The sequence below is a fragment of the Trichechus manatus genome, unplaced genomic scaffold, assembly GCF_000243295.1.
Source record: "Trichechus manatus latirostris isolate Lorelei unplaced genomic scaffold, TriManLat1.0 scaffold00037, whole genome shotgun sequence".
Lineage (NCBI taxonomy): Eukaryota > Metazoa > Chordata > Mammalia > Sirenia > Trichechidae > Trichechus > Trichechus manatus.
In genome coordinates, this window is record NW_004443973.1 from 1,315,909 (window position 1) to 1,338,829 (window position 22,921).

At 38.4% G+C, this 22,921-nt stretch overlaps 1 protein-coding gene across 1 annotated transcript in view; it reads left to right on the top strand.

The window, feature by feature from the left end:
* Positions 1-2,980: 2,980 nt before the first annotated feature.
* FRZB (frizzled related protein) overlaps positions 2,981-22,921 on the top strand; it is a 29,931-nt gene continuing 9,990 nt past the window's right edge. Inside the window, exons 1-3 of the mRNA XM_004375446.1 lie at positions 2,981-3,642; positions 10,347-10,394; positions 20,224-20,289. Coding sequence (XP_004375503.1) covers positions 3,165-3,642; positions 10,347-10,394; positions 20,224-20,289 — 592 coding nt within the window. The 5' untranslated portion in view covers positions 2,981-3,164. The remainder of the gene's footprint in view (positions 3,643-10,346; positions 10,395-20,223; positions 20,290-22,921) is intronic.

The following is a 22,921-nucleotide window of genomic DNA, read 5'->3' on the forward strand; positions in this document are numbered from 1 at the left end:
CTGCCGATTGTCTACTCAGGTATTTCCTCAACAATTATGGAGAAATGTCTAAAGCAATCAGGTGTCATTCCTGTAGCCCAGGTGCAGTTTTACACAAGGATCAATGTTCTGTCAAATTCTGGTTAAATAAAATTGTAAAATAGAACATAAAAGAAACAAATTACCTATGATCTATTTTCTCCAAGGGACCAGGTTTTATCCTTCCCTTAATTTTCTTTAAATGTGGGCAAGATTGAAGGCACTCATTTTGTAGGGTACAGCTCATCCATTAACGGAAACTGTATGCTAAATCTACTTTTTTGTGTTTCCTCCATGATTACGTAGCCTATTTTCAAACCTCAGCTATTTACTGAATTTGTATTTTACTTCTCTTTAAGACATTTATAATTTAATATTTAAAGTATTGCATTCCAAATTCCATCAGCCGTTATTTCTTAAATGTCCACTTCAAAAGAAATAGAAGATGGAGTCTTTTGTTTCAAAAAGTATACCTGCTATTTAGGAAGGCAGAACATATCCAAATGAAATAATGAAAGGGTTTTTTTTTTAAGCAATGAATTGGCAGGTGCTAGAAAATAGTTTCCACAAATGAACAATGTTCAAGGGGAACGAGCCAGAAAAATGGACAGAATCAGGCAAGATACTCAAAAAGGCTTCCTGAAGGCAGTGAAATTTATTTTGGGTTGTGATAAAAAGCACAAACTTAGATGAAAGAAAAGTTGTGAGGGGACATGTTTGACAAAGAGCATAATTGACTTTTGAGCCTGGGAAGGAAAATAGACTTTATTTCAGATAGTTGTAGAACCATTGTAACAATTTGCTCATTTCTTCTTGTGCTGTAAGATTTAAGATGAACGGGACGAAGTATTTAGCAAACGATCTCTTCCATCTACCTTTCACTTCCTTCTTCTAATTTATTGACAATCCCAGTTCCATTTTCTTCATACAGAATAGCTCCAAAATATTTTAATATTGACTGTTTTTTATTGCTTTTTTTCCTCTAAATTCTACTTGTGAAATCATTTTCTTCTCATTCACTTATATAATTTTTGGCCTTGTTTCTTAAATGACACTAAATAATTGTAGACCAGGCAGTTTTTATGCTAGCTAAATGACTCCTCCTATCTACCATCTGTTGTTTTTTTCTCCTAAGTGGAACAAACTTCCTTCCCAAAAATTCATAGCAGCCACACACTGCTGTTTATAGTCATTTTAGAGATAAAACTCCATAAACTCAAGTTACCACTTACATTTTATAAGTGCTGCCTCCAAGTCAGTGTTGGAAAATTGAAACTGACATCCCACTGTGTTCCCTGAAGTAGGGGCATATTTTCTATGCTTATCATTGACTGTGAGAAATGGCTGGATTAAAGCAGAGAAATATTTCAATGATGCAGGGCAAAGGTGACTTCCTGTTTTGTTTTAGGCTTTGTTTCCTTCTCTTCTCAATGAGGGCTGTGTATGCTGACATTCTGCAATCTTTCTGCGCAGTGGTTTCCCATTGAAAGGGTCCTGTGCCAGTTTGCAGGTCATTTCATTTACGATCTCTCCTGAAAAGGGAAGGACGGAAAGAGAGAGGGCTCATTAGTAGAAGGAGCAGACCACAAGGGGATCTGTTTCTATTTTTTCCTCTAGATTGAACTCATCTGGATGGAAAGGGAAAGGATTATTTTGTTTTTGGTTTTAAGATATAGCCGATCCTCATCACGACCCGTGTGGTGTAATTTTCCTACACCTTTCTCTCCAGTGTTAGGTGAAGTTGTTGGTGAGAAGAGTTAGATGTGTCATTTTCTTTTAGTGAGTAAAATCAGAAAAAAAGTCAAGTGCTTTAAAGTAGTTAGTTGCCACTTTCAAGATTAAAAGGCAAGACTCAAAAGTTCTGATATGGCAAGGCAAAGAAAAATTTTAAAGAAAAACATCTCCCTGCTCCTTGCTTCTGGTGGCCTATTTGTAATTGTACACAACATTTTCTTCTCTTTTTATGAAAGGCAATTTCCCCCCACCTGGTTATTAAAAAACGCAGATCTCTGTAGTCACTAAACTTTGGGTTGATAAGGCTCCACCACTGTTTATAGCTGTCTGTCTGCGACTTGAACATTTAAAGTGACTTTGCTTAAACATTTTCCCTCAGGTCTAAGTTTCTGCAGTTTGTTTAAAGGGAGTATCTCCAGAGGCTTGGGTGGATTGCCAAGTCGGGAACTGGCGCAGGGGGAAGGGACTTCCCAGTGGGGGATTGGGGCGGACTCTTCTGTGAGGGGCTAGGGGCTCATCCTTGGGGCCAGGGGTGGCACGACGGCCTCCCCAGAGTGAGGGTGGGGAAGAGGCGATCTCCCCAATTGGGTGCACAACTCGGGTCAGCAAAGTCTTGGATAATCGCATCCTCACTGCGTCTCAAAACTTCCCTCCCCAACCCCATCAACCCACAGACCTTCTCTTCCCCGACCTCCCACCCTTTTCCTGGGATAGGGAGCAGCCATCGGAGGGCAGGGACTGCGCCGCGGGGCGGAGCTCCCTCTGTGGCCCGGAGGTGGGGAACGAAGAGCAGCTGGGTCCGAGGCACAGACCTCCTGGCGAGGCTCCGCTGGCTCACACCAAGGATTAGAACTTCTTCAGCCTGCCAGACTTGCAAACTCCTGCTGCATCCTTCTCCACACACACACACACACCCCCATTAGGAATTTTTTTCGCCTCTGGTTTCCCCTCCCTCCCTTCTCCACCTTAACCCCTCGCTTTGGAAAATTTAATGCTGCTTTAAGCACCTTTTGTGATCTAGGGGACGTGACGCGCCAGAACTTCAGCTACCTCAGCTGAATTCTACTTTTGTTCTTATTTCTCTCTGCTTCTTCTGATATTCCTCTCATCTGATTGATCTGCGAGGTCTGGTGCTTCTGCCAGAAAGAGAGGAATAAGTAGGTGCTGCTGCCCCAGAAGGCTTAGACGTCGGGAAAGAGCGGCCAGAGCTGGAGTAGCACGGGCGGCGGCGGCTGGAATTGGGCGCAGCTCGTGGGACCCTATTGGGGGAATTTGATCCAAGGAAGCTAGAAGATTGCAGGAGGGAGGAGAAGCTCCCAGATCATTGTGTCCACCTAAGGAGGGAGGAAGAACGGCGGACGGCCTCTCGGCGTCCACGCCACTGCTGCACCCGGTCCCATCCTGCAGGGAGCATGATCTGTTGCAACCGGGAAGGGATGCTGCTGCTGCGGACCGGGCTGCTAGCCCTGGCTGCGCTCTGCCTGTTCCGGGTGCCCGGAGCCCGAGCTGCAGCCTGTGAGCCCGTCCGCATCCCCCTGTGCAAGTCCCTGCCCTGGAACATGACCAAGATGCCCAACCACCTGCACCACAGCACCCAGGCCAACGCCATCCTGGCCATCGAGCAGTTTGAAGGTCTGCTGGGCACCCACTGCAGCCCCGATCTGCTCTTTTTCCTCTGTGCCATGTACGCGCCCATCTGCACCATTGACTTCCAGCGCGAGCCCATCAAGCCCTGCAAGTCTGTGTGCGAGCGGGCCCGGCAGGGCTGCGAGCCCATCCTCATCAAGTACCGCCACTCGTGGCCGGAGAGTCTCGCCTGCGAGGAGCTGCCGGTGTACGACCGGGGAGTGTGCATCTCTCCCGAGGCCATCATCACCACGGATGGAGCGGGTAAGTACTGACACTGCCCGGCCTCTCCTCGTCGCTCAGCCTCTCCACTATTTGGAGTCCTTGTTACTTGCTTTCCCTCTCTAATTCTTTCTTTTCTGTTCTGATCACTCCTCTCTGGAGAACCATTCCCTTTTTTTATCTCATCTTATTACCCTTCCAAACTGATGCCCTTTATTGAGGTATCTGATCTGGCTTTCAAAAACACTCCATTCATTCCACTCACATCACATTTGCACTCAACAGAGACCCTTCACTTTCCCCCTTCGCTTGTCAAAGTAACTATTTTGCATAGTGAAGCTGGTTTCTTCCTTTCTTAATATGTTCATAATTACTGAGCTTTCTTGCCCCATTCTCATGAATTCTCAGCCACCAGTTTTCCGTCTCTTTAGTGTTTTAGCTGCTGGTTAAAATTATGTGGAGAAAACAGAAAACTAAAGCCCTGTTTTCTTCTAATCTCTAAAAATGCCAAGATAATTCCAGTAAACTTACTCCAACCCACAGATGTTAGTGGTATGTGTTTGCTCAAAACCCAATTTGAGCAATTACCTTCACCTTAAATTTCCTCCTCCTTTCAATGAGATAAATTGTTCTTCCATTCCAGACTGAAACAGCTGTGAAACATTGCTATGCACTGCTAATTAGCTTCTGTGACTTGCTCTAGCCGCAGAGCTGTCGGAGGGAAATTGCTGGACTCTTTTCGCATGCCCACTTGCCTTCAAGTCATTTTGTAAATGGCATATGGATGAAAAGGGTTATAGTCAAGGCTTGTTATCATCATACACTTGTGTAATGTTATTTTTAATCTCACCCCTTTATCCCCCTACACAACAGTAATTCATTTTTATCCCACTTTACTCTCTGCAAGTAACTTGTCTTTAGTACCTTATTTTATGCCCTTTCTCAGTAACTGCATCAACCACACATTTATTTCAATCTTTCTCTGCCATAAAACTTTATTGCAGCTCTACTTTTAATGGAATCAATTGCAAGTTGTTTTCTCACTAGCATTTGTTCTAATTATGACATTCAAAACACTCAGACTCCAACTAAACCTAATTCACTATGGTCCATTTAATTCTAATTCGGTATCATTCCTACCCACTAACCCAAACCTTGAATTTCATCCTTCGTACACTTTAAAAATAAACCCAATCCTTCAGAGGAGTTTTCTTTCACACCCTCCCTGGATGGCTTGCTACCATCTCTGTACATTTCTTGGGCATCAGTTTTTTCTTCCTCTGCCTCTCAATTTGCTCGGACTAAGCTCATAAACTTAGCCCATTTCTAGGAAGTAGTTTTTGGTTATCAGGGGACTGATTCAGAAAAATTAAGGACCTTTCTGCCGCTTTCTGTGCACATTAACTCACATAACGTAAAGTGAGTAGGGAAGTGGGAGTACTTGTACAAACAGTTGGAAAACCAAAACTGAACAGAAAGATTTTAAGAACTTATCAGTGGTCCACCTCACGTAGGTTATTACCTTTTAAGTGTATCTATTTTTGTAATTTTAATCAAGAAACAAGAGCTAGTTGCAGAAATGGATTATCCAACAGGCAAGGTAAGCTCAGGTTCACTTGTGCTTACTTACTAATCTGTAGTGAACAATTTCACATGGGTTTCACCACAGTCAAACCCATGTGAAATTGTTCACTACAAATTAGTAAGTAAGCACAAGCAAGCCCCTGCTTACCTTGCTTACTGGGTTCATCTGTCCCTGTCAAGGATTGTAAATTGAAAAGAGGCTTTGATTCTATAGGAAGGTCCCAAGGGATTGGGAGAGAGATGCCAGCCATACTTAGAAGCAGAATCTCTGGTGTGGTGAAAAAATGTGAAATTCTTCACTACAGATGATCTGGTAAGCAAGGTAGGCACTCTGCCCACCATGCTTACCTTGCCTGTTGTATAATCCACCCCTGACTTGTTGTATAAAATAATCAGAAAGAAATGCATTATTAATCTGTGTGCTAAAGGAGCACTCCTGAATCTCTGTTCTCACTAAAGCCATTGGCTCTGCACACTTGGGAAGAGCTCAGTGCAGTTGCTTCCCTGGCCTGTCAGGCACTTAGGATTAGTTAACTTCTGGTGCTCCTCTCAGGCCAAGGGCTAGGAATGAGACGGTTCACGTTGAAATGGATTCCTCCCCTTAAAGGAGAAGATATTCCCTTAAACTTCTCTTCAAGATGGACCCCAAATGAGACAGGTTTGACAGTGTTAATGGCTCTCAAACATCATGCTATTCAGTACTGAGAAGAAGCAGTTTCATTAAACGCCCCTGAATTACCTATCACTGTGAACCAAACCTAGCACAGTTGTCTCATGGAAGCTCTCCAACAGGACTTGCATGGAAACATTCTGTCAGTCCATGGAACTTAATCTCTGAGCTTCTTTAAAATGTTATAATAATGTGCTTTTGACAACACCCTTGCTCGAAAAATAAGGAGTAGGTTGCAGTTGGAATCATACTTTTATTGATGATCCTCCCCCCACCACATTTACCATAAGCTCCAGCCATAACCTCCAGTATGAACCTGAGACTATGGTGGGAGGTGGGGGTAGAGAGCAGGGGTGTGGATTCTAGCCTGAAGAGCCTCCTGCCTTCCAGGGCCAGCTTGCTGAAAATTGCATTGCCTATGCTGGGTCAAACTGTCAGACACCTGGAATTACTTAGGAACTACCACATGTGACCAGTTTAATATAAGATGCAATGTATTCTGTGGTCCAATGAGATATGATAGTTCATGAAGGAAGTTTTTTTTTTTTTTTTCGCAAGGTATAGATGGAGTCCCTGCGACTTATGACTAGAATCTATCCCAGCTAGATATAAAAACAAGGTCTCCCTGAATAAAATGTGACAGCCTTTCACGTTTTTTCAATGCCAAGAGGAGTTTTCAAATCCTACTATTCACGTGGAACTGTTTCCCCATAGTATATTATGACTCCACAAACAAGCTAAGGGCATTTTCAAAAGCAAAGTTCTGTTGAAATGGATTATTGCTTTAATTGCTTTTTGCTTCAAAATACTTAAGGCAAACATACTTTTATAGCGCAAGGGACGCATCCTGACCATTACTAATGAATTCGCATTAAATTTATTCTCCTTACATATTTTATATTTACCGCAAGGTTGTGGTTACATGTTCAACTGCTTTAAAGTAATTATGTGAGAATTCAGCTCAATTTATTCATTCAGCCAGTTAAGACATTTAGTCAAATCTTTAGTATGGCATGGTGAGTAAAGAGTATAGGCTTGATATCAGGCAAATCAGGGTTTAAACCCTGATTCTTCCCATGTTAAGTGTTATAGGAAAATTATATAACCTCTTTGATTCAAGATTTTCTTATCTGGAAAATGGTGACAATACCACCTACATCCCAAGGGCACAGCAAAGATTAAATTGAATAACATATATAAAGTATTGAGTCCAATACATGGCACATAGCAGATCTTAACAAATTGTTGCTGATGATGTTATTTTACTATTATAGATTGTTATAGCAAATTGATGTTTTCTTTTTTAAAATGGATATGTTGGTAAATGTAGATACCATCTAGAATTTTTATCAGTTCAGCTCTAGAAACAAACTTCATGCTGGGACCTGTCTGGAAAAGCAGATCTTATTTCTACCAAATATATAAAGTTTATATTTCATTTCATACAAATAGCCCTGGGCCTCAGACTCAAGAAGAAAACACTCTGGGAGCAAAAGGAAAAAAAAAAAAAAAAAAAAATAAGGCTGATCTATGTGTGTTAACTACAAATAGTTTATCTCAGAAATCAAGCATTTAAGAAAATTTATGGTGTGATACTTAACAGCTATTTATACAACACCCACAGTTTGGCATGCCAAGGGCTTTATAATCACTCCTCAGTCATAGCTGGTTTCCGTGGTAGTGCTAACTTGTCACCCCGGCTCTTGCTCAACAGATTTCTCTAGGCCTTCTCCCGACTGGCAGGGCTGCGCCAACTTTCACATGCATGAAATGCTGTTTAATCATTTCTCCACTCTCTAAGAAACAGGCAGCCTTTTCTTTAGCCCTGGTCTACAAATATTTCAGGAGCCAAATACCAAGAAGGAAGAATTATTTAGGTGATATGAGGAGAGAAATGGAATGGAAAGGAGAAATGGAAATTTTAGATTAAGACTACAGAGAAAACATGGTTCTCAGGATACTTCATAGTGTAAAAAGTCACTCTGGATGGGACAGGGAAGAATATTTCAGAGTGTTCATGGTATTTAATTTTATTTATGGCTAACTCCATTATCAGTGATAATGGAATCTTAACAGTACAGGTCATTTCATTCTACGTAGTCCTCAAACCTTATTTTAATCATTCATTTTTTATTTCATTCCCACCAAACATTCAAATAGTTGTTTCTATAAATAGAAAAATTGACTAAGTTATATTTGGACTTTCTGTTTCTATTAGATATCTAGAAAGGGGAGACCAAGAGACCACCATAGAGACATATAGTTTGAATAATTAAGAGTTGGCTATATTTCTTCAATTTAAAGAAAACCACATTTTTAGTGTTACAGGCTCTTAGTTGGTGTATTGGTCAGGTTCTCCAGAGAAACAGAGCCAATAGGATAAATTGAGAGACTTGTTTTAAGAAATTGGCTCACATGATTATAGGGACTGGCAAGTCTGAAATTTCTAGGGCAGGCCAGAAACTGGGCAGGAGTTCTTTTCTGGGAAACCTCAGTTTTTGCTCTTAAATTGAAGTACTGATTGAGTGAGGCCCACCCAAGTTATAAAGGGTAATCTCCTGTTCTTAAAGTCTATTGATTCTAGATGTTAATCACTATAGTCATAGCAACACATAGGTTAGTGTTTGATTAAGTAACTGGGTACTATACGCTAGCCAAGTTGATATATAAAATTAACCATCACAGTTGGGATTTTGCCATTAATTTTGTACCTTGAGCAGGTTGTTTGACATTGACTGGAGACTGTGAAGAACAAAACGAATATTCGTGTGAAGTGATTAATAAATTACAAAGCATGGTATATGTTAAACAACAACAGCCACCTCTTTTGTAGAGGATATATGGTCATCCTTAGTGTGGGGATCATTTGCAACAACAGAGTAAGAACTAACAGCACTTACCACATGCTAGGTGCCATTCTATGTGCTTTATGCCTATTAGCTCATTTAATTCTCATAGTAACTGCATGGTAGGTACTATTATTCCCATGTTGCAGAAAAGGAAACTGAGATATATAGAGAAGTTAATGGCTTGCCTAAGTTCATAAAATTGGTAAGAAAAAGTCAAGATTCAATCCAGAGCCTATTCTACACTATACTTCTTCTCTTACTAAGAAAAGAGACGATTCCTAAATTTATAGAAAATCTGAGTCCTTTGCCTGTTGCACTGTATTTAAAGGGACAAAGTATTTTCCATTGTATTTTGAAAGCTTATTTATATATGGCTTAAGAGAATAGAAGGTGGCCCTGGACTATGATTCCAGGAGATAAGAGAGTACTACTTCACTACACTTTTGAGATAACAGAGAAAGTAAATTCCAGATTCTGATGTCTAACCCCAAGCCTCTCAATCTTAGCATGTCCCAAAATGAACTCACCATTTCCTTACCCTCATACATCCATTTTTTTCCCCTAGTACTTTCTATATTGATGAGAGGGACCACCCACCCTAGCTGTCCAGGCTTGGGAGTTAGCCTTGATTCAACCCCTTTCCTCATTCCCCATATTCAATACGTACTAGGTGCTATTGGTACTGATGTGTTGACATTTCAGTTATTATGTACCATCAAGTCAATTCTGACTCATAGCAACCCTATAGAACAGAGTAGAGCTGCCCCCATAGGGTTTCCAAAGCTGTAATATTTACGGAAGCAGATTGCCACATCTTTCTCTGGCTGGTGGGTTCAAACTGCCAACCTTTTGATTAGCAGCCAAGTGCTTAACCACTGCTCCACCAGGGCGCCTTTGACATCCCAGTAGGATGTCAGTAAGAATATATAGCTAAGAACAGTATCTCTCAGCAAGGTGTTTGCTGTGGCACTCAATGTTATTCATTAGAGGCCGCTTTCTCAACTAGAACACAGAAGACCTTTATCATATCATTTCCTGGTATTTATGGGATCATGGAAAGAATAAATGCAATTTTCGATTATTGCCGTGTCTATTAATTGCACTAGTTTAAATAATCTCTGGATGGTAGGTTTCCTTTCTGTTGAAGAACTATTTAGTCTGCAGTTATCAAAGGGTACAAGAATACTTTCTGAATGTTTTCTTTAGGTACTAAGGATTTAAATATACGCCAGTAGTGTGATTCATTTATTTATTGAAGAGGCATGTTTGGGTCTTTTAGTCATCAAGTCACAAGTGTTTGGTGAGTGCCTAATATGTGCAGAGATTTTATTGTGAGATATCACAATTCACAGATTTCCTGAAACTTGAAATCTTAAGTAGTTATTCATTAAATCCTGAAATTTTATGCATAAATGCGGATTTCAAAAGACTATCACCTTTCACCAGACAAAAGAATTGATCTGTCCTTATTTGACCAACAAATGATGGAGTGTCAACCTCAGGACACAAATAAGAATCTATTTTCTTAAGAAACCTGGGCTCTTACCAAATCAAATTTGTGACTGAATTAGATTTTTATATGGGACTGCTTGAAATAATAACAGATATGTTCTGGTTCTCTCTATTCTATCACCTCCTTTCAGATTTTCCTATGGATTCTAGTAATGGAAACTGTAGAGGACCAAGCAGTGGTGAGTATATTATTATCTTCCTGATTTTATTTGTGGGTAAAATTAGTTTTTGGTATAACCTAGATCCCCAAGTCTTACTTGGGATATTTAAAACCTACATTTTAAGGTAAACTTAAATATTTATATTAATTTTATTTTTAAGTTAACATATAATAAAATTGACCTTTTCTTTTGGTATGCAGTTCTATGAATTTGAACACAGGTGTAGATATGCGTAACTACCACAGCCACAATCAGGATACAGTCCCATCACCCAAAAAAACTCCCTTGATCTATTCTTTATAATCACGACTTCCCCAGCCCATAACCCCTGACAGCCACTGGTATGTTCTTTATCTTTAACTATAGTTTTATCTCATTGAGATTATCATGTAAATGGAATGGTGGAGTATGTAACCTTTTGATATCAGCTTTTTTTCACTCAGCATGCCTTTGAGATTCATCCTAGTCATTGCATGTATGAATAGTTCATTCCTTTTTTCTTGCTACATATTTCATTACTTGGAAGTATGGCCATTTGTTTATCCATTAACCCGCTGAAGAACTTTTGGGTTGTTTTCAGTTTTTGGCAGTCATGAATAGTGCCCTATAAACATTCGTGTACAGATCATCTCTCTAGGTTAAATACCTAAGAATAGGATTGTGGGTTATAAGTTAAGTGTGCATTTAACTTTATTAAAAACTCCCAAACTGTTTTCCAAAATGCTGCTGTTCAATTATGACTAGTGATATACACAATGTGTCAGTTTTCTTTGCTTGCTTTCAATTTTGTTTTCTTTTAGTTTTCAGCAGTTAGGCTATGATGTGTCTAGGGATTTATTTCTTTGGGATTATCATGTTAAGGGGTTAGCTAAGCTTATTGAATTTGATAAATCTATGTTTTTTGCCAAATTTTGGAAGCTTTCAGGCATTATTTCTTCTTTTTTTTTTTTTTTTGGTATCACACTCCTTCTCTTATACTTCCAGGACTATGATGATACCAATGTTGGATGTTTTGATATTGTCCCATAGGTCCCGGGGGCTGTGTTCATTTTTCTTTTTCAATCTTTTTTTTTTTTCTCTTGTTTAGATCATTTCTAACAGTCTAACTTAAATTTCACTGACTCTTTACTCTGTCAGCTCCATTCTGCTCTTGAGCCTATCCTGTGAATTTTTTTTTTTAGTTATTCTATTTTTCCATTGTAAAATTTCCATTTGGTTCTTCTTTATATCATATGTATATATATACATATACATATATTTTTTTTTGCTAAGACTTTCTATCTTTTCATTCATTTCAAAGGTGTACACCCTTACTTGTTGGAGCATTTTTATAATAGCTGCTTTAAAATCGTTGTCAGATAATGTTAACATCTGTGTCATCTAATTGTCATACACAAGTTGAGATTTTCCTGGTTCTTCATATGTAGAGTAATTCTGCATTGTATCTTGGAATTTTGAATATTATGACTATTTAATTTTGAGTATTATAAGACTTTGAGTCCTATTTAAAATCATATGGAGAAAATAGGTATTTTTGTTTTAACAGGAATCAACTCAGGAGGATTTGAGCTACAGATTCTGACCAGCCTTCTGTGGGTTGTCATTTTAATGTCAATTCCATTTCCAAAGCCTTTGCAGTAACTTTCAGATCTATACATGTGTGCACCACTCAGTGACCTTTAATATACCAGTATATTGTTTAGTGTCAGAGCTGCACATGCCCAGCTCAGAGGTGATCCCCGCAGTTCATAAACAACTATGGGATTGCATTCCCAAGCTCCTCTATCTCTGCAATCTCTCTGGTACTTTTCAGTACCCTAGGACTTTGCTTTTTGGTTCCTTGGCCCAAAAGCTGGGGCTTTATTTACCCCACTCTGTCATGCACTCCGTATGCTTGGTCCTGGGTGTGGAGCCAAGTGGAGGGAGGATATATATAGAGAAAAAGCAATGGGGATTTTCCTCCACTTTCCTGGCCCAGAAGTCCTTCCTTCAAAGAGGAAGGTTCCCCTTACTTAGAATTTTAGGTTCCTGAGGGCCTCACTTGCTTCCATTGTTGCTGCTGCCATTACCCCTGGATTGCTTGAAGCCTCAGATGGAAAAGAAGGGAGTGTTAGGAGACTCTTTTTGCACTTCTTGAGCCAGAACTAGAGGGCTTCTCTAGGAATATTCTTTTTGTATGGATGCCCACTACCAGATTATGGGCTGTGTTGAGTCCAGGCTGGGGATACCAGAGGGGGAAAATGGTAGACTCACCACTATCATCAGTTTGATGGCACTGATCTTCCCCAATCTGCCTGCTACTATTGACTTTTTACAGTCCTTAAGGAGTTGTTTCATTCATTCTTCTCAGCTTTTTTAGCTGCATTCAGTGGGAGAGACAGGATGGACTCTGTTATTCTATCTTACTATAAAATAAACTTAAATGAAGTATGGCATACATGCAGAAAAGTGCACAATCACAAGTAACCACTCTCATGTAACCACTACACAGATCAAAATATATAACATTACCAGTACTCCAGAAGGCTCCCTTGGGCGTCTTTCAAATGACTGCTTCTACCCTTTTCCCCAAGGGTACCTACTAGCAGGAGTTTTCATACCCATAGATTAATTTTGTCTGATTTGGACTTTATATAAATGGAATACTACAGTATTGTGTGTACATGTGTGTGTATATGTGTGTGTGTGTGTGTGTGTGGCTTTTTTCCCTCTTCATTGTGTTGTATGTAGCAGTAGTTTTACATTTTCATTGCTATATCAAGTTCTATCATAGGACTCTACTACATTTATTCCTTCTAATGTTCATGGATATTTGGATTGTTCCCAGTTTTTTCTACTAATACTAATGCTGCATTTGTTTCTGTAAGAATGTTATAAGTACAGTTAGTTACTATATACTTCTTCTATTTCACTTCCTTTTAGTAATTTGCACTGATTTGGGCCAGTATGTCCTGCTTTTTCAAGGTGTCTTATATGGGAAAGTTGAACATTTATGATTGTATAAAATAATTTGAAACATTGGTTTTGATTAACTTGGGACAATTTTCACTGGTGATTTCCTCTGAATCTTATCAGGGTAACAAGTGTTTGACCCATGGCAATGTCTACCAAAGGTGCCCCGACAAACCTTGATCTTCTTAAAAACTTAAGTGAATTAAAACTATTTATTTAGAATTATTTTGTTACCTTCTTGATGTAATTGACAATGTTCTTCAATGTCACAAATCAGTTGGATATTATTGGTGTCTAGCAATGGTGCTGTTTTAAAGACCACTCCTACTATATATCTGGTCAAAGTAAACCAAAAAGCTCATTTATTTAATGGTGCAACTGGCGAGTCAAAATTTCTGGTCAAATGCATGCATGAACTATCAGTTTGTCCAGAAGCTATGTTAGAATAGCACTTCAGTGTGTGAGAGGGAGCAAGCAGAGGACATTAACAACACTACAAACAATACGCAAAAATAGTTCAGTATATTAAAACTACCTAGAATGGATGTAGTGTTCCCTGGTTCAGAGTTTACTGTTCCTCTTAGTAAATATTTTGCTGGTGTAATGGCAGTGATGGAAGCAAAAAAAAACAAAAAACAAACAAAACCAAAGCTCGTTATGCTTGTTAAAAAAACACACCACCATATTGACATGTTCCAAAAGGAAATAATAATCTGTTCACACTCAAAATTTTATACTTGGAGGTAATGTAACAGCTAAGGTTGATCATAATGAAACAGGAAATGAGGAAGACACAAAAAATATTGTAACCCACATAGCCTATCTTTCAAATGTGTCAAGCTGTTTCTCTCTGGAATTTAGAAAAGAAATTCTATCCCTCCAGCTAATTTATCCTTTGCTTCAAAGCACAGTAATGCTCACAGGAAGCGCTAAGGAAGAAAGGGAGCTCAACACTTTTCTTTGTTTTTTGGAGATAATGATTCTGCGACGCTTCCAAACTGTGAGTGTGCTTTGCTTTTGCAAACCCACTATCATAATAAGGAGCAGATCTTTCCTAGTTTCCCCAGCCTGGATATGGAGAAAAAAAATTTTAGTTCTATTCCGTCAAATCACTTGGTCTTGTCAGATCAGCACAGAAAATTAAGGCAGGTATCCAAATGGGTCAATGAAAGGGTATGTTTTTATTAAAATAATTCCAAAAAATAATTTCCCTACTTTTCTTTTTTGTGATAGTGAGCAAATGATGAGCTTTTACATTTGAAAAAACAGAATTTCTCTGGAGAGGAGATCTAGTTGGTAAATTTTGATGCTAATTAATCGTATGAACATGAACAAGATACTTCTCTGGGTCTGTTCCCTAACATCAGATGAGATTGTACTGACTTGAGTTCCCTTCTGATATATCTTCCACTTAGGAAAACATTAACAGTGTCCCCTAGTGTAAACTGGATACTCTCCCAGAGTTTTCACTAATCTCTTCCTGGCATTGCTTCAAAGCAGGGCTTCAAACAGTCTTGTTCCAGTTCGAACCCCTGCTGAAAACTTGCATTTCAAACAAGTTCCCTGATGAGAATTTGCATTTCCATCCCAGATATACTGAATCAGAACCTGCATTTTAACAAGATACCCAAGTGACTCTTATGTATAACTTCCTGGGAGTTTGTTAGAAGTGCAAATTCTCAGCGGGGAACTTGTTAGAAATGCAAATTCTCAGCAGAGGTTTGAACCAGACCAAATCCTTTGGAAGTCCTGCTTCAAAGTTCCTCCAGAGAAACTCCTCTGGGTGGCTAAGTGGCAGCTGCTGAATAATTGAAGATTGCTGTTTGCATGTGGCTGCCAGGCTTGCCCAAGACATCCCCTTTTTCACTGGAATGGCCTATCCCTAGTTTGGGTAGTATAGACCCATTCTCTTTTGCAAATCTTTTCATCCCCTTTGGCCCTGTCTTAGTCATCTAGTGCTGCTATAACAGAAATAGCACAAGTGAATGGCTTTTAACAAAGAGAAATTTATTCTCTCACAGTCTAGCAGGCTACAAGTCCAAATTCAAGGCATCAGCTCCAGAGGAAGGCTTTCTTTCTCTGTTGGCTCTGGAGAAAGGTCCTTGTGATGCCATCAGTCTTCCCTTTTTCTGGGAGCATCTCAGTGCAAGAAACTCAGGTCCAAAGGACATGCTCTGCTGCCGGCACTGCTTTCTTGGTGGTATGAGGTTCCCATGTGTCTCTGCTCGCTTCTCTCTTTTCTATCTCAAAAGAGATTGCCTTAAGACACTATCTAGTAGACCTCATCAGTATAATCCACCTTATTACATCCATAGTGATAGAGTTCCCAACACGTAAGGAAATCACATCAGATTACAAAATGGTTCACAATCATACAATACTGGGAATCATGACCCAGCCAACTTGACAGATGTTTTTGGGTGACACAATTCAATCCATGACAGCTCCCTACCAATTTTGGGAAGGAATCTAAGTTTCTCTTCAGTGTAAATGTTTACTGTCTATAAAACAAAAAAACTCATTGCCATCAAGTCAATTCCGACTCATAGCAATCCTGTGTAGGGGTTGAATTAACTTGGGTGGACTTCTACCCTCCTTTGGAAGAAAATTATGACAGATAAAAAATAGCATTTTTATAATTATAGAGTAGCTACAACCATAGTGTTTTTTCATTACTTTGCAACATTTGACAATTTTGACCAATTGTCTTTCTTGATCATTCTTCTCCCTGAGCTATTATGCAAATTGTTCTAGTTCTTCTCCTCCCATGCCACAGCTGTGGGCATTTCCCAAGGCTCTGTGCCTGGCCTTTGCTCCTATCTCCTTATGATTATGTTTTCTTATTGGAGTTCATCCAGCTACATTGGCTTAATCACCACCTTTGTGAATCTAGTTCTGATAGTTCTTTCAGGTAGAGTATCACATTTGCCTCCAATAAATATTTCTACCTGGGTATCCTATTTGTACTTCAAGTTCAACATATTTAATGACTGAAGTTATCTTTTTTATTAAAAATTTCCTTCATGCAACTTTCTTATTTGGTAAGTGATGCCATGATTTCCCCAGGACTTTAAAACTTCATAGTTAGTTTATTAGTTCATCCATCCCACCATCCATTAAAAATTTAATGAACACCTACTGAGTATCAAACATACTATATGCTAGGTCATGAAATGAAAGGAGTGAGCAGTTGACTGGAACTTCCACTTTTTGTCTCTGTGCTTGACACCAAGTAAATACGTAACCTTCTAAGAGGTTATGTTAGGTTATCTTCTGGTTATTTGACCTCTTTAGAATATATCACAAAATGCAACACTTAAGATGTTGCAAAAGAAAACAGGCAAAATTGCATCACCTTTTTCTGTATTTTGTATATACTGAATGATTCTTGGATCCAGAAACATTGTAAAAGGCAGTTTATTTTAAATTTTCTAGTGGCATAAATCCTAAAGGGATAAACCAAATTTCTTTATTAATATCATGTCAGACACCTCAATCTTAAGCAATTCGCTTTTACAAAGTGCAAATTACTATGAATTGAGTTATTAAAATATTTTTATATTTTATAATATCAATGTTATGTTATATTAAATCCAGCTATGTCTGACAGTAATATCCATCCTTTTAACCATGGTGCTTCTCTGGTCTCTACTGCAGTAGTATTGCTCTACTTCATCTGCGCAGTTGGCTTAATTTCTGATTCTGAAGAAGGTGTCTTTTGTTTGGGTATTTATTTCATCATTTAGATCAGGACATTAGGGTTTTTTTTTTTTTTAATACCCTGGTAATAATAAGACCCTCTAGATTTTTCATAAAGTGTCCGTTTGGTGACTTGGACTTGCAATTTTAGCAAGAGAGAAGGTGGTTCTGGAGATAGGGTTCCAGGGGTGTTTCACCATCTCTAGATGTTTCTAGAAGGGTGGTGGAACTGACCTTCTGGAAGACCAAATGGTATATTGCCAACCTCCATTTAAGGGCTATCAAAGCAAGTTCCACAATGGCACCCCTTCTTGTTGCCATTTTGATGACTCTGATGATAAAGTAGATGAGCCATCTAATGCTTTGACTTTTGTGCTTCTCTAACCTGCTCATCCACTCTACCCTAGCTGTTCACTTCCATAGGCACATCCTGGACCTTGTCATCTAGCAGTGAAATCAGCTCTGTAGTCTTTAATTTCAAGCATCTCACTTTGCCTTTAAAATATGTGTAACATTTCACTATAAGATAAAACATCTATACAGGTAGGCAAGAAAAATATAATAACTTCCCATTTTCTTTCAAATGGGAATACAATCATTTCACTAAGAAGTTATTTTTGGAGAATATCTCTTCAAAATATTAACAAGCACTGATATTAACGTTGTTGTTAGTTGCCATTGAGTTTGCTCCAACTTAGGGCAACTTTATGCATAACAAAACGAAACGTTGCCTGGTGATACGCTATCTTCATGGTTGTTGGTATGTTTGAGTGTATTTTTGTAGCCATTGTATCAATCCATCTCACTGAGGGCTTCCCTCATTTTTGTTGCCCCCCTTTACCAAACATGATGTCCTTTTCTAGCACTTGGTCTTTCCAGGTAATGTGTCCCAATTACGCAAGTTGAAATCTTGCCATCCTCACTTCTAAGGAACATCTGGTTGCAGTGATGTTGTTGTGTTGTTATTAGCTACTGTTGAGTCAGCCACCAACTCATGGTGACCCCATGCACAACAGAACAAAGTACTGTCTGATCCTGCACCATTCCCATGATTAGTTGTAGATTGGACTGTTGTGATCCATTGAGTTTTCATTAGCTGATTTTTAGAAGTAAACCTCCAGATCTTTCTTTCTACTCCAACTTAGTCTGGCTTTCACTGAAACCTGTTCAGCATCATAGCAACACAGAAGCCTCCACTGACAAATGGGTGGTGGCTGCACGTGGAGTGCGTTTGCCAGGAATAGAACCTGGGTCTCTTGCATGGAAGGTAAAAATTCTACCACTGAATCACTAATGTTCCCACTCCCACTCCCGCACCTCTGCACTGATATTACACACTGTTTATTGGGCTGAGAACCTTACTTACCAGAAATCATGTGTTAAAGATTATCTGCGGAACAAGGGAAGTGTGGTGCATACTGTTGAGAAATTCTCATTTCAGGGATAAGAACTGTTGGAGATGCCTTATTCTCTAAAACTTAGAGCTGACAGTAAGGGTTTACGTCTTCACATGGAAATAAAATTTATTTTGATTAGAAAACACAATATCAAATGGTTAACAAAAGCTCCTGTCTTTTATTGATCTCCATGCTAACATAAAACATTTTTTAAGAAAAACTTTTCTATTGGCATTCTTTTCTCTGGTTCATGTGTTCTTTTTTTTTCTGTGTCAAAATAGAAGAAACTCATGCTATTTCATTTTAATAAAGCTTTTTCAGAGGTATTAAAGAAGTCTTTGCATACAATAAAATGCTTTCTAAAATAATTGTGTATTATTTTATAGTTTTATAATGACTGTAATTACTAACCATTTACCATGGTTATTCTGTGTATTTCTTAGCTAAGTAATCTTGGAAGTGCAACCCTTCTATAAAAGGTATAATAATCCACTCTCCAGTATATTGAATGATCTACACTATATATGAAATACTTTGAGATAGTTAGAACTTGTTTGGTGTATACCTGTATTACATAGAAAATGTTTTCTGGTTATCACTCACCAAATATTTTAAAAATATGGAATTTCTCTTTTCAAAATGTGTACATAGTAATTTCCTGCAAATAAGCATAAAAATATCATTGAGTTAAATAGTAGCTACTCTACCTAGAAAGGGGGCTTGTAACCCCTCTTCTTAGGACCTTCATTAAGCTCACTGGGTTTCAAGTGAGAGAAAGGTATGTTGAATTCCTTGAATTACCAATTACTGTCTTGGGCAGGCCATTTAGCCCCTCTGAGTCTCATCAGTAAACAAAAGTGGTAATAACACCTGCTTGTCTGATTGAGTTGCTTTCAGATCCATAGGCTAATAATTGGAGCAGTACTGTGTGATCTGTAAAACGTATATAAAGGTTAGGTGGTACTCCCCAGGGGTAAACCAATTACCTTGGCATAAGCAGAAAATTGCCTCTAAGCAGGTATTGATTCTACTCCCATATGAACTAATCATGCTTCTTTCAGGATTCAGGGGTCACACTCTCATGCATGGTGGCTGTCTTAGTTATCTAGTGCTGCTATAACAAAAATGTCACAAGTGAGTGGCTTTAACAAACATTTATTTTCTCACAGCTCGGAGGCTAGAAGTCCAGATTCAGGGTTCCAGCACTAGGGGGAAGGCTTTCTCTCTCTGTCAGCTCTGGAGGAAGGTCTTTGTCTCTTTTCAGCTTCTGTTCCTCAGCAATCTTCATGTGGCTTGGCATCTATCTTTCCCTCATCTCTGCCTGCCTGCTTGCTTGCTTGCGCTTAATGTGCTCTTTTATATCTCAAAATAGATTGATTTAAGACACACCCGGTACTAATACTGCCTCATTAACATAACAAAGAAAACCCATTCCCAAATAGGATTATAACCACAGGTATAGGGGTTAGGATTTACAACTGATGTTTTTGGGAAACAGAATTCAATCCATAATATTGATGAACAGTGTTTCCTCAGAATTTGGGTGTTTTTTTGGAAGGTGGTAACTTATGAGCATATTGATATTGAATAAGAAGCTATATAAAACCAAACTTATTGCCGTCGAGTCGATTCCCACTCATAGCAACCCTATGTAGTTCCAGGAGAAAGATCAGAAACATAGAATTGCTAAGAGCCTACTCACTGCCAGACTGGGGTCCAGTCTTACCAAAAAAATGTGAATAAACAAAAGAAAGCTATTGCTGAAATTTTGCTTATAGCTAACATATTGTATTTTTCAGAACGCTGCAAATGTAAGCCTATTAGAGCTACACAGAAGACCTATTTCCGGAACAATTACAACTATGGTAAGGATATCTTCATGGTAGACCTAGAAACCGCTGTGTTGAAAGAGGTGTGTATGTTTGTGTGTAGAGCTGTTTAAGAATCAGGCTTAAAAACAAACACAACTTTTAAGAGCATAGTTTCCCTGACCCAAACAATTAAAATGTTTCATATGGACAAAATTCTTAACAAATGTTTGATTTTCAAGCATATTAAACTAGTTGCCATTAAGTTGATTCTGACTCATAATGGCTTCATGTGTATCAAAGTAGAACTGCACTCCATAGGTTTTTTTTAAGTAAAACTTTTTTGTGTGTGTATAATTATCACATTCAGGATATTTAACACTGATATAGTCTAACATCTAAAGTGGGATCCATGTTCAAATTTTAACAATGATTGTCATGTTCTTCATAGCCAGTCCTCTTCTCCAAAATCCTAGATCCAGTGTGTTGCATTTAGTTGTCATGTCTCTTTAATCTGGAACAGATCCTCAGCCTTTCTTTGTCTTTCACGACCTTGACGTGTTTTAAGAAGACAAGCTGGTTTTGTAGACTGTCCTTCAATTTGAGTTTGTCTATTTCTTCATGATTAGATTCAGAACATGCTGTTTTTTGTGAGGATGCTATGTAAATGATGTGTCCTTTGTGTACCACATCAGATGTAGTGTGATGTCTGTTGGTCCTGTTGTTGGTAATGTTGACTCGGAGCACTTGGTTAAGGATCAGTTGGTGTTCACCAAGTTTCTCCTTCATAAAGCTTAATTTTCCCTTTAAGAATAGCTTCTTCATAGACATGGGGAAAGAGGAGCACCATAGGGTTTTCAGTGGCTGAATTTTGGAAGTAGATTGCCAGGTTTTTTTTCTGAGACACCTCTGGCTTGATTTGAATCTCCAGCATTCTGAGTGAATTAACAGTTTGCACCACCCAGAAACTTTAAAGCATATTAAACCTATTGCCATGGAGTTAATTCTGCCTCATAGTGACCCTATGGGACAGCGCAGAACTGCCCCATAGAATTTCCAAGGAGCAACTGGTGGATTCGAACTACTGACCTTTTGGTTAGCAGCCATAGTTCTTAACTACCGTGCCAGCAGGGTTTCCTAAAGCATATTAGGCAGCACTAACAATATCTTAGAACTATCCAATGAAGTGCACAGAGACGAATTCCAAAATAGGTGCGACTCTTCTTTATCTGGAGGATGAAAGAATTTGAGCTCAAGTGTTGGTGTTTCAGGGTGTCTTTTAAGATCAGCTACGTTGAGGTGAACAGAAGAGAACTTTGATGCGTAAGGAATGGTTAAACGAACCAAACTTGGTTGCTTCAGTCAGTATATCCCATGAAAAACATTGACGGAGTTAGAAAGTAACACTTAAAAGAAGTTGCTAGCATTCAGTTAAGGAAATTTTTTTATTGGATAACTAAGACTAGAAGTGTGACATTCTGATAAACAAAATATTAATTGAATAACTACTAATCCAAATGTGGCTGCCAAACTTGACTCTAGGAGGCAAAAACCTGCTGACCCTGCCAGGTACTGTGCTAGGTGGTTTCCATACACTGTCTTATTTTATATTCTCAACTACTACATGAGATGTATTATTATCCTGATTTTATCAATGACTATTGAGCAAAAGTTGTCCTTTCTTTGATTATTCAGAATTACTTTTGGGCATTGGTGTGCTTCTGAGTCATAAATGTCAATTACTGTCATATTTAGAAGGGCCAATTAATAGAGTTTTCAATTGATAAATAAGGGGAAATCAATATTTACTACATTCCATGGGCATTTTATTGTGATTTTTTTCTAGTGTTTATGAGATTAATAAAGGTCATATTACTATATTAGCTGAAGACTTGTGATGCTGAGTCAATGAATAAACAGGGAAATTAAATGGATTTTAAAGTGAACTTTTTATTATTAACATGAATTGAATTATTAGTTTATTGCCCTATTTTAGAGAATGTTGCACATATAGAGAAGATTTATTTCTACTTTTATACTTTATGGAAATTAGAAGGAGATAAATGGGTAAAACTCTGTAAGAGTAACCTCTGATAATATGTATTAAAAGGTATAAAGTAGAAAATTCTCAGTGTAGTTAAGCCTCTTTTAAAATAAATTTTAAGAAAGAGCAGCAAAAGAAGCCCTTGGGCACCAGAAGAAAGGAAATAATAAGAATTAGAGCAGAATTAAATGAAATAGAGAATAGAAAAACAATTGAAAGAGTTAACAAGACCAAAATCTGGTTCTTTGTAAAGATCAACAAAATCGATAAACCACTGGCCAAACTGACAAAAGAAAAACAGGAGAGGAAGCAAATAACTTGTATAAGAAATGAGATGGGTGATATCACAACAAACTCAACTGAAATTAAAAGCATCATAACAGAATACTATGAAAAATTGTACTCTAACAAATTTGAAAGCCTAGAGGAAATGGACAAATTTCTAGAAACTGACTACCTACCTAAACTAACACAAACAGAGGTAGAACAACTAAATAAACCCATAACAGAAGAAGAGATTGAAAAGGTAACTTAAAAACTCCCAACCAAAAAAAAACCCTGGCCCGGATGGCTTCACTGGGAATTCCACCAAACTTTCAGAGAAGAATTAACACCACTACTACTAAAGGTATTTCAGAGCATAGA